Source organism: Scylla paramamosain, chromosome 29 (assembly GCF_035594125.1).
Source record: "Scylla paramamosain isolate STU-SP2022 chromosome 29, ASM3559412v1, whole genome shotgun sequence".
NCBI classification, from domain to species: domain Eukaryota; kingdom Metazoa; phylum Arthropoda; class Malacostraca; order Decapoda; family Portunidae; genus Scylla; species Scylla paramamosain.
In genome coordinates, this window is record NC_087179.1 from 16,676,880 (window position 1) to 16,689,232 (window position 12,353).

General features: G+C 44.4%; 1 protein-coding gene across 1 annotated transcript in view; it reads left to right on the plus strand.

Moving 5' to 3' along the window:
- LOC135115651 (piezo-type mechanosensitive ion channel component-like) overlaps positions 1–12,353 on the plus strand; it is a 52,923-nt gene that overhangs the window by 8,052 nt on the left and 32,518 nt on the right. The window contains 13 exon segments of the mRNA XM_064032573.1: positions 1,585–2,018; positions 4,671–4,729; positions 4,731–4,783; positions 5,955–6,051; positions 6,053–6,077; positions 6,477–6,598; positions 6,600–6,635; positions 6,637–6,715; positions 7,999–8,134; positions 8,344–8,454; positions 8,628–8,784; positions 9,546–9,713; positions 11,157–11,381. Of these exon segments, the coding sequence (XP_063888643.1) occupies positions 1,952–2,018; positions 4,671–4,729; positions 4,731–4,783; positions 5,955–6,051; positions 6,053–6,077; positions 6,477–6,598; positions 6,600–6,635; positions 6,637–6,715; positions 7,999–8,134; positions 8,344–8,454; positions 8,628–8,784; positions 9,546–9,713; positions 11,157–11,381 (1,335 nt within the window). The 5' untranslated portion in view covers positions 1,585–1,951.

Below are 12,353 nucleotides of genomic sequence, written 5' to 3' on the forward strand. Positions count from 1 at the left end.
GTGATGTCACTGGTACGTCACCGTTGCGTCACCGTCTTAAGCTGTTCTTGGGAGAGGTGATGGTGGTGGTGGTGGTGGTAGTACGGGGAAGTGTAAGACAGGCAGACAGACGGACGGGCAGTAAAACACACACACACACAAACACTTAGGTTGGTAAATAGATGTGGTGTCGTAAAGGTATCTCTAACACACACACGCACACACACACCTGTCCCCACTCCCACACCTGTGCTACTTTCAGGTGTGTCATGACTCGTCCCTGGTTCGGAAATTATAGGGTTTTTTTTGTCCGTCAGGTATAAATGCATAGCCATTTGTATACGGCGTTCCTTTAGAATTTGCTGGCGTTCCTTTAGGCTCGACAAAATTGTATGTGATATATTATTTATTTATTTGTTTGTTTGTTTGTTTGTTTGTTTGTTTGTTTATGTATGTACTATTCAGCCAGTTATTTGTCATGCTATTTTTTTTTTCTATTTTTTGTTTATCTATTTATTATTATTTGTTATTATTTCTTTGTATGTGCGAATGTTTTTCTTCTTATTATTATTCTTCTTTTTCTTTCGCTTCGCAGTAAAAAAAAAAAAAAATTGGGTTGGGAACTGAAGGAATTTTTTTTTTTTTTTTTTTTTGCGTCAAATATTGATGACCTTTGACCTTGACTGCCTCACGACACGAGGAGGAAGAGTAGGAGGAGGAGGAGGAAGGGGAAGAGAAAGTGGAGGAAGGAAAGGTAGGGGGAGGAGGATCAAGGATTTTTCTTCTCCTCCTCCTCCTCCTCCTTTTCCATCTCCTCCTTCTCCTTCTCCTCTTTCTCTTTCTATTTCTCTTCCTCCTCCTCCGCCTCCTCCTCCTCCTTCTTGTCATGAAAAAAGAAAAAGCAGAGGATTAGATTAGGATTAGAAATAAGATATTTTCTCCTCCTCTTCCTTCCTTCCTTCCTTCTTTCCCTTCATCATCAACCTACCCTTCCTATTTCCTCTTCACTCACCTATCCCTTTTCCATCCCGTGCCCTCGTAAATATCACCTCCCCCCCCCTGCAGCTCCCACGCCCTCACCTGGCAGTAGCAAGGTGTAATCAGGCAGGTGTGGGAGACAGATGTTTAAAGGTGGTCGTGAATAGGCTATTGGCTCTCCTGGGTATTCATTGACTGGTTTTGCTTTCAACTTATGGTCTATAGTTATTGACTGACTCATCGTAGCTTCCCTGCCCTGTGTGTGTGTGTGTGTGTGTGTGTGTGTGTGTGTGTGTGTGTGTGTGTGTGTTTCCTGTTCTTTCTTTTCTTGCATTTTGTATACTTCTTTGTTTTTTTATTCTTTTATTTTTTTTCTTTCCTTTCTTCTTTCTTTTTTATGTGCCTTCCTTACATTTTCTTCTTTCCCTCTTTTTCTTTGCGTTTTTGTTTTCTCATTTTTTTTTATTTTCGTTTCCTTTTTCCCCTCGTCTTCTATTTTTTTTACTTTCTCTTTCTTTTACTTGCAAGAGAGAGAGAGAGAGAGAGAGAGAGAGAGAGAGAGAGAGAGAGAGAGAGAGAGAGAGAGAGAGAGAGAGAGACTAACCACAGTGTTTATCTCCCCCCCAGGTATGGCCTGCGTTACGTCCTGTTGCTGATGATGACACCACGACGACCACCAACACCTGGGCTGCTCCACTAACCCTATCCTGCCCTGCCTTGCCTAGCTCATCCTTACGTCACCTAACCTAACCTAACCTAACCTAACCTAGCCTAACCTAACCTAACCTAACCTAACCTAACTTAATATTACCTAATCTTACCTAACTCATCTTTAACCTCACCTAACCTAATTTCCACTAACCTAACTAACTCCTAGCTAACCTAACCTAATCTAACCTAACCTGCCCTGTCCTGCCAAACCAATTATCCTTTTACAGCTACTACTACTACTGCTACTACTACTACTACGACTACCACCACCACCACAACCACCATGGCGGCCCACCAGCTCGTAGCAACCCTGATATTCCGCCTTATGCTGCCTATCGTGCTGACCATATGTAAGTATGAGTAGTAAGGGGCTTTTTTTGTGCCGTTTTCTTTCTTTTACTCCTCCTCGTTTTCTTTCTTTTACTCCTACCTCGTTTTCTTTCTTTGCACCTCATCCTTTTCTTCCTTTCTCTCTTCCTCTCTTCCTTCCTTCTTTCCTCTTCCGTATTTAAACTGCATATATATTTTTCCATGCTTATTTTTTTTTTTTATTATTTCCTTATTTAAATATTCAGCTCAGTAATATTTATTCTTGAAGTCTGTTTGTCTGTCTGTCTGTCTGTCTGTTTATCTGTCCGTCTGTCTGTTTGTCTCACTGTATTCATTAGTATTCGAATGAGGAGGACAAGGAAGGGAAATTATGAAGATTGGAAGGACGAAAGAGAAGAAGCGGAAGGAGGAAAAGGAAAGAGATTAGAGGAAAGAGAGTAGGAAGGAGGAGGGGAAAGGAAGAATAGGATAAGGAGAGTGAAGGTGCGGAGGAGGAGAACGAGAAAAGGAGTGAGGAAAGGTAAAGAGGAGGAAGAGGAGAAAAGAAATGAGGAATGGTGAGGAGAAGGAGGAAGAGGAGAAGAAAAAGAAGAGGAAAGGTGAGGAGGAGGAGAAAGAGAAGAGGAATAAGGAAAAGTGAGGTTAGAAAATTAAGGAAAGAAAGGAAGAGAAAGAAAAGGAGGAGGAAGAGTCATCTAGGACAGGAAGAGGAAGAAGGAAGGGGGAAGGAAGGGAGGAGAGGGGGAGGAGGGGTTTTTAAACAGGTGAGAGAGGGAAGAGGGGAAGAAGAAGGGGAAAGAAGAAGGGGGGAGGAGGGGGGGTCAGTCACTGTCTTACAAAAGAACCACACCCATTCTCTCTCTCTCTCTCTCTCTCTCTCTCTCTCTCTCTCTCTCTCTCTCTCTCTCTCTCTCTCTCTCTCTCTCTTCTCTCTCTCTCTCTCATCATCACGCCCACATTTAGATTGGAAATTTGGGAATGAACACACACACACACACACACACACACACACACACACACACACACACACACACACACACACACACACACACACACACACACACACACACACACACACACACACACACACACACACACACACACACACACATTCTGGAAGGCATAGCTAGCTGGTGCATTGCAGGGTGTGTGTTTGTGTGTGTGTCTCTCTCTCTCTCTCTCTCTCTCTCTCTCTCTCTCTCTCTCTCTCTCTCTCTCTCTCTCTCTCTCTCTCTCTCTCTCTCCTCTCTCTCTCTCTCTCTCTCCTCTCTCTCTCTCTCTCTCATCTGGGAATTGAAGTTCTCCTCTTATCGGAAATAGAGATAACTCCTCCTCCTCCTCCTCCTCCTCCTCCTCCTCCTCCTCCTCCTCCTCCTCCTCCTCCTGCTCCTCCTCCTCTTCCTCCTCTCGTGACCTTTTGCTCCTCTACCTTCTAATTGTCTTTTATTGCAATTGTTGTGTATTTTTCCTCTCTTTAGCATAAAATATAGTTACGTTTAGTTGTTTTTTTTTTATTAACTTTTCGTTCGATAAATTTTCTCTTCATCCTTTTTTTTATCGTTCAAATTTCCTCTCTCTCTCTCTCTCTCTCTCTCTCTCTCTCTCTCTCTCTCTCTCTTCTCTCCTCTCTCTCTCTCTCTCTCTCTCTCTCTCTCTCTCTCTCTCTCTCTCTCTCTCTCTCTCTCTCTTGGGAAATTAGTATCAGATATCATTATTGGACACACACACACACACTCTCTCTCTCTCTCTCTCTCTCTCTCTCCTCTCTCTCTCCTCTCTCTCTCTCTCTCTCTCTCTCTCTCTCTTGGAAGGGCAAGTGTTTCAAATGATAAATATATGCTAATTTTTTCCTCTTTCCCTCCCTCTTTCCCTCCATCCATCTCTCTTTCCTCCACTTCCCTCCACACACCTTCCTGGGTCGCAGTTGATGATGTGTAACTTTCCTTCTCTCTCTCTCTCTCTCTCTCTCTCTCTCTCTCTCTCTCTCTCTCTCTCTCTCTCTCTCTCTCTCTCTCTGCCAATTTTTTTTATCAGTAATTCTTTCTTTCTTTACTTATTTCCCGTCTTTCTGTTTACAGCGTATATATTTTATGTCCAAATTTATTATCATATTTTTTCTCTCCTCCCCTTTCGTCCCCAAAGCTAACTAGGTCCCTCCCTTCTCCCCCTCTCCCCTCTTTCCTCTTCCCTCCCTCTACCCTTCCCCATTAGGTCAAGGGCTGTTAGGTGCCGCCCCCCTGCCACCTCGTTAAGGGGGTAATGGCTGCCCTGATGCGGGGAAGAGGGTTGAGGGGGCGGTGAAAGGGGAGGGAAGGGTAATAATGAGGGAGAAGGAAGGAAGGAAAGGGTATAGTAGAAAAGGTGCTTGGGATAGTAGTAGTAGTAGTAGTAGTAGTAGTAGTAGTAGTAGTAGTAGTGTTTCGTTGTTGTTGTTCTTAATGTATTGTGATTTATTTTTTTTTACTCTTTCTTCCTCTTTTTCGTTTTCATATTCCTCTTCCTCCTCCTCCTCCTCCTTTTTTTTATTCCCATCATTTACTCACCTATTTGTTTATCTATTCATTCATTCAGTCAGTCAGTCATGCATACATTATTTACATTCTTCTAACTGTTATTACTGCTGCTATCATCATTAACCTCCCTCCTTCGCCGCCTCCGTCGTGTGCTTGCAGGTGCGGTGCTGCGTTTCAGTCTCATGTCCCTCACCTACCTGGGCATGGTGATGATCGTGCCCCCTGCTGCCTGCCCCGACCTTCCACACTATGAGAGGTGAGGCGCTTCGTGGGTTTGTCTTCAGAAACGCTTTGCTCTCTCACCACGACTATTTTTCAAAGGCCACAGAGATGATTAGCCAGGTTCTCACGAGTGTTTCCCCTGTCAGTGATGTAGAAATCTTGTTAATCTGTCACAAGAAGCTTTCAAATCGTGGATATTTTGTTTTCCTCCCCGTTGACTCACAGAATCACTCCCATTTTCTTTCCTTCCTTCCTCCTCCTTCCTCCTCCTCCTCCTCCTCCTCCTCCTCCTCCTCCTTTGCTGCTGCTCCTCCCACGCACGTCCATTGCCTTTCATCTTCGTGTAGTTTATACATTTTTTGGGGGGGCATGTCTTGGTTGTTTACAAACTGCACTATTATTAAATATTACACGCCTGCATATACTACACACACACACACACACACACACACACACACACACCACACACACACACACACACACACACACACACACACACACACACACACACATACACGCACACGTAAAGAAAAATGGCAGGTAATTTTATCATTATTATCATTACTTGTGTCATTTTTTTTTTTCCAGATTTTTAAGGCGAATTTTAATCTCCGTCAGACTCTTCTTTTTTTTCCCCCTCCCCTCCCCCTCCTCTTCCTTCCTTCCTTCCTCTGCCTTCTTTCGTTTTTTCTCTCTTTCCCCTCGCTCTCTCATTACCTACTTTCCCTCGTCCTCCCTTGTCTGTCATACCTTTTTTTTTCTTTCTCTCTTTTTCCCTTTCGTCCTTCTTTCGTTCCATCTTTCCTCTTCCTTTTTATCCATCCTTCCTTTTGTCATTCTTTCCCTCTCTCTCTCTCTCTGTTTCCATCCTTCCTTACATCCCTTCTCTCTTCTTCCTCTTACACGAGTTTATTCTTCTCCTCTCCCCTTACCCCTACTTCCTCTCCTCTCCTCTCCTCTCCTCTCCTCTAATTTCTTCCTTCTATCGATCTTTTCATCAACTCTGTCCATCTTTCCTTCCATATTTTGCAATTAAATCCACGAATTTTCTCCTTATCTCCTTTTTTTCTCTCTTTCTCTCTCTTTTTCTCTCTTCTCTCTCGCAATACTTTTCACAAATCCACAAATTTATTACTTATCGTCCCCTTTTTTCTCGCTTTCCTCGTCTTTCTCCCTTCTCTACTCCTCCTGCTCGCCCTAATCCACCTCCCCTTCCTGCAGGACACACGGGGGCGGTTTCCTGAGGGTCCTCGTGGGGCTCAGCATAGTCAACTTCCTCGTGCAGTTTATTTTTCAGATAGTTCTTCTCTCCTTACCGCCCCTACGCGTCCTTCTTGCCCCCATGTGAGTATCTGGTGGCTCTCTCTCTCTCTCTCTCTCTCTCTCTCTCTCTCTCTCTCTCTCTCTCTCTCTCTCTCTCTCTCTCTCTCTCTCGTTCTTGTTTTTTTCGCGTTTTTTCTGCTTGTTTTGTAATTTTCTCCTTGTTTTTTTTTTTTCTTTTTTAATCTTCTTCTTCTTTTAGTGCAACTTTCTTCGTCATCTTTTTCTTCTAGTTTTCTTCGTCTCTTACTCAGACCCCTCCTTCACCTTCTTCCTCATCAATATATTCCGTACATCCCCAACATTTTTACAACCCCAGTACTGAAAACCTCTCAAATACTCGTACTGTAACCAGCCCAGCATAACCTAAACTCAGAACCAACCCAAAGAAACCCAAACACCGTGCGTGGGTTCCTCTGTCAGGTGAGTTTCTGGAGAAGCTGCTGCGCCACTTGGGTCTTGTGAGGCTGGACCAAGTGAGCGAGGTGGACGGGACACGCTGGCTGCTTCCTGAGTGCATTCTGGTGGTCTTCTCTCCCGGGGTGTTTCGTGGCGTGTCTGAAGCTCACCACGCACGCCTCCCCCACACCTCCACCTGCCCGCACACGACCCGGAAGGCGACACGCACAAGAATATTGGTCTCAGAATTCTAAATGCTGTTGGTAAGTGAGCGGAGACAAGGCAGAGGTGAAGATTTTCATTTTGTTTTCGTTTTCTTTTGTTTTTTTTCCTCTCCTCTCTCTCCTCTCTCTCTCCTCTCTCTCTCCTCTCTCTCTCTTCTCTCTCTCCTCTCTCTCTCTCTCTCTCTCTCTCTCTCCTCTCTCTCTCCTCTCTTGTTTTAGTGGATGCGGAGGAATGAATTAAAAGATTCCTTGCTTTTTTTTTTTGTTTCTTTCTTTTTCTGTTTATTTTATTTAATCGTTTATTTCATTGTATAGTCTTATTCATTTTATTTATTTGTTTATTTTTGTTGTCATTTTTTCTTTATTTTTCTATTGTGAATGTGTGCCGTGTAATTTAGGTAGTGTGTGTGTGTGTGTGCGTGTGCGTGCGTGCGTGTTGTCGATTGTCTTTTGTTTCCAGAGCTTCCTTTTCTACGGTCCGTTAATTGCACCGTGACTGTAACGGAAGGAGAACAGTCAGTCAGTCGGCTGCAAAAAAAACTTTCATTATTTTTTTATTTTATTATTTCCCATTTTAATTAACTTAAGATAATATCACTATAGTAATATCCTGGCTTTTGTTATTATCTTTTCCCTCCCTTGCTTCCTCCCCTCGGCCCGCCTTTCCTTCCTTCCACCATGAACGCCTCCCCTCTCCCCTTCTCTGACTCACGTCTCACCATTATGTCACTATGTACGGTTTTTCTCTCTCATATTCGCCTGTTTCTTAGTGTTTCTTTCTTGTATTACATCCGTGGCAAGTCAGGTCCTGTCACGTGGTCTTTGGTTCTATGTACGGTTTTTCTCTCTCATTTACCTGTTTCTTAGTGTTTCTTGTATTACATCCGTGGCCATATCAGGTCCTGTCACGTGGTTTTTGGATAAGTTGCAAGCGTCCGTAGAAGGGTTTTTTTTCAGATCTATTAGTTTTCTACCTTAAAGAGAGAGAGGGAGACGGAGAAAAAAAAAAAAAGCTTATTCGTATCTATTAAAGTCAAGAATGCAATATTCCTTATCCTTCCCTTTTTCGGCATTACGTTTATGACTTTGCTTCGTTTTCACCTAATCAAGCAATAATATACTAGTCTGTCTATGTTTCTGTTTATCTATCTATCTATGTATGTACCCAGCATGCTAGCTTCTTGCATCTTCCCTTATTTCTTAAGTTCTTATGTTCTATCTACCTCTGTGTATCTCTGTCTCATCTATTTATCTACCTATCTATTTTTCTACCTACCTACGTACGTACTTATCTACCTATCTCCGTGTCTTCCCCCCACCAGGCATCTATCTGGCTGTGGCGGTGATAGGGGCGGCCGGCGTCATGGTTCCTTCGCTCCTCTCCGCCATCTACTTCCTCGTCTTTGTCGCCACCGCCACCTACTGTAGTCTTAACAATCCACTGGGACGCCGTTTCGGGTTAGTAGTAGTAGTAGTAGTAGTAGTAGTAGAAGGAGGAGGAGGAGGAGGAGGAAGAGGATAAGAAAAGCAGGAAAAATAATGATGGTTGCAATGTTTATTTTAATCTCACGTGCATGTCATTTTTTTATCCCCCTTTATTTTGTGAGATTGTTATTACGTGCATTCCATTATGAAAGCGTGCATACGTACATGTGTGTATTTTTCAGGTACGTGTGTCGGGCTGTGATGGTGGTGGCGGGCGTGCATCTGCTTTGTCTCTACGTGTACCAGACGCAGTGGGCGCAACATTACCTGCCGCCCGCCTCCCTTGCAGCCAGGTGAGTGTTTTGTGTAAGGGTGACAAGATCTTTACTTACACAGTACTTATGTAGGTTTTCCTGTAACGTAATGAAATCAAACAGCAAGAATCTTAAAGTCTGTAGGGGTTTGGAATATGTTGTAATCTCGTGGACACATGACTGGAATGGCGTGTCGGGTATGTGGCGTGCAGGCTGCTGGGGATGACGGCCGTGGTGGGGACTGACTGCCAGGATCCACGCTCGGCGCCGCTTGCCACAGATGAGTGGTCCAGATTCCTCAACCCGGTGCTGCTTCTCCTCCTCTACTACGTCTTGTCATTCGAGTCGCAATTTCTTCTCTCCAATAAGGTCAGTGCCACCGTTTCAGTCCCCCATTCCCCGTCCTGCCTCGCGTTTTCTTCTTCGCCTGGCTTGATTCCAAAGAAAACTCATTTTGTTTTTCCTTTTATCTTGTCAGGTTTTTTCCTCCTCAGTCCTCACTACCTATGTTTTTGTAGTCATCGGTTGTGAAGAGTGAAGGCAGATAACTATACTCGATAGAGAGGGTGTGGAAGATGTTTGAGAAAGCAGCGGTGAGTTATCTTCGCCCTAACGATGATGACGCCGCGTGTGTGATGTGGAAATGATGGAATGACGCCTTTGCTTACAGTGGACACCCCCATCACATGTTTGCCAGACTAGTCATATAGTGATACTGATGCCGCTGTGTGTTAGTCTCTCTCTCTCTCTCTCTCTCTCTCTCTCTCTCTCTCTCTCTCTCTCTCTCTCTCTCTCTCTCTCTCTCTCTCTCCTAACCTTAATATTTGAAGACGTTCGTTTACGGTTTCGCATCGTGTGATCGTTTCCCTCACTCATGTCTTCACCTTTTCCCTAAACCTTAAATATATGAAAGATGTACGCAAGCCCTGGTTACCTATCTTTTCTCCTTTGCTAATCATAAAAGAACGTACACGAAGAAGGAAAGATGTTAGGGGAGGCTTAAGTTTCGCACCAGGACTGCCAACTCGAGAATCGGTGCAGAGTAAAGTTAAGGCCACAGATTCTACTACAGTTCTCCCTCTCTCTCCGTGTCTCCCACTCCACGCCTTCCCGGGCCCTCCCTGCTCCAGGCGGCGCTGCTGTCACCCGTGGGCTCCAGTGTGAAGTACCTGATTCGCCGTAGCACCATTCGAAGCCGCTCCATCAAGTCTCGTCACTCATCTGCCTCTGATGCCTCGCGCTCACGCCGAACTTCATTCACCCACCAGTCCCGCCGCCGCCTGCTGGCCGAGACTCAAGTATTATATTGTGTTATACCTTCACGTAGATCAAATTATCGCACCTCATACTTCTCATACTTCCACTGTACACTACCACTTTCTCGACTTTTATTACCCAGTTAGCCATACCATCACGCGTACCTAACCATTATGCCACCTCGCAGTTACTTCAGACCTTTGTTGACATCCAGCCTACCTTATCATCTTAACTCCCTTTACTGACCGATCTCTTAACGTCCTTGAACTTCCTTGTACTATTCACGTCATCTTGAGAGCCATAATGATTCAGTCTCATCAGAGGATGCTTTACCTTTTAATCTGTTTACGTATAACTCATGCTTTACGATGTTACTAATAGGGCAGTTCCATTACATGTTGAATCTTAACACTTTCTACATTGTGCACAGTTTTTTTTTTTTTTTTGCAAATTGTATAATGATATATTCAACATATTTTCAGCGTGCTTCCATCAACACTTAATGACAAACTATTCTTATCCTTCCTTCAATCTGAGTGGGTTCATTGAGGCTCACTTGACGCCTTCATGAGCTGTACCTGCATCCCTCTAACCCCTCACACACAGCATCCGTGGCTGCTCCTGCAACTAACACTGTAACAAGTAGCACCAATAGACCACCATCACCACCACCACCACCATCACCATCATCACTACATGCTGGCTTGTATTTTGAAACCCTGTTATTTTAATGGCCACAGAGGTGATGAGTCAGGTTCGCAAGGGTGTTGCTTCCCATTGATGATGTATATTCCTTGTTAAACTTGCTAGAATCTTGAAAACTCGCTCAGAAATAATGATCATCAGAGTCTGTTGAGAGTAGTCAAAAAGCACTGACATGTTGAAGAGTAAGTGGTGCAGTGGTGTGGGTGATGCAGGAAGTAGTGAGATCATCAGCCCCAGCAGAGGTTTTGAACACAAGTAGTATCCTGACAACAATGTCCAGCACCTCAATGCACACATCCAGGCCACACGTTGTCAGACTCTTGGTTGGAATACATCACAGGCACTTCTTCGGGTTTTATGAGCATGACACACTGTAAAATCTCAACACATCATAGTCATTGGAAGTACAGAAGCCCAAAGAATCAACATGAGACATTATGATTGTCATTGGCAACAAGTGAGGTGGTGTGCTGTGTGGCCTCTGTCAAGGGTGCAGCCACTGATGACACGCCCTCACCACTCACTCATCCCACCCTCAGGTCAATCAATATCTGTATTAATGACCCTCCAGAACAAGCAACATTACAGCTTATCTCTGTCGGAATCCACTTAATCAAACTCAGGGACGTTCCTGACTAAGATTCCTCAGAATATACTACCTACTATATATACACAGTGAATATCTTATACCATTGGTGACAGAGTATACAAATACAGACACTGAAGGATGCCTGCATATTCCAACCACAAGTCCTGACAGCAGCATGCACTCTCCCCAGCTGCAGGAGGGGGGGGTTGTGGCAGTGGGCAGCAGCCTGGGCTCAGGTCTTGGCTTTGGCCAGGACTCAGACCCCAGCTGGGATGCCCCAGTGGCCCTGTGCCGCAGCCGCAACCCATCAGTGCGAGACTCTGCCTGCAGCAATAACACCTCAGTCCGCAGCATCAGGTCCTCCTATGGCCCCAATGGTTCCCTGCCCTCCAAACTGTGTCCCAGAGCTTTCCAGGTAGTGTGGCCTCCTCCCTCTCCCTCTCCCTCTTCCTCACCCTTCCTAGTAGCTCCTTCACCCTTCACTGCTCCTTGCGTCTTGTGTGTAGATCCTTTTTTTCATCTTTTGCTGGCTTGCCCTCCATTAGTGTCATCACCCCATCCTTCAAGCTCTGTCCAAGGTCGTCTTAGGCACACATAGGTTGTTTTTTTCTATTTTTTGTCAGTTTTGTGTTCATTTCTCTGATATGCAATAGTGATTTTATCCTCTGAATTTTATTTTGGATTTACCTTTTGTTGTTTTCGTTCTTAAATGTAAATAGCCACACTGGGTTTGCTAGACTATTGTGTCTCTCCCACCATCACTCATCTTTGGTGCTGCCTTGCTGGGAGTGCCTCTTATGACAGCCTCACTGCCACACCTCATAACTCACTGGCTGCAGCTAGGCGGGTGTGGCTGGACTCTCCTACCACCTCTATACAACCTGTGTGTCTGTCCTTCCCATGTTTGTCCTGCTCATTCATTCATCCCATGTTTGTCCTGCTCACATGTCCCTCCCATGTCTGTCCTGCCCACACATCCCTCCTGTCTTCCTCCTGTGTCTCAGCAGTGTTTTGTGTTCTGTAGGTGCATCAGACTTCCCTGTGTGTGGTGTTACAGTGTCTTGGTGTTCATTTTCCATCTCCATAAATAAAGTTGTGTTACTGTTCAATAATTACATTCGAGTGAGCTGCACACATAAGTTATCTGTAATATTCTTCATATTCTGGTTAATATGTTTGTATAATTTGTTGTGTCTCTATATCTGATGTTCACTACTGACAGATGGATGGAACTGTGTTACTACTGTTGAATGTAACAGCTTTGCTATACTACATCTCTTTCTATTTCATTTGTTATTATTTGGATAAGCAAACAGAACCATAACGGTCACAACAATGCAATAGCAAGCAGCAGTGGCTCCATTCACCACTACTTGAGGCTAGACAT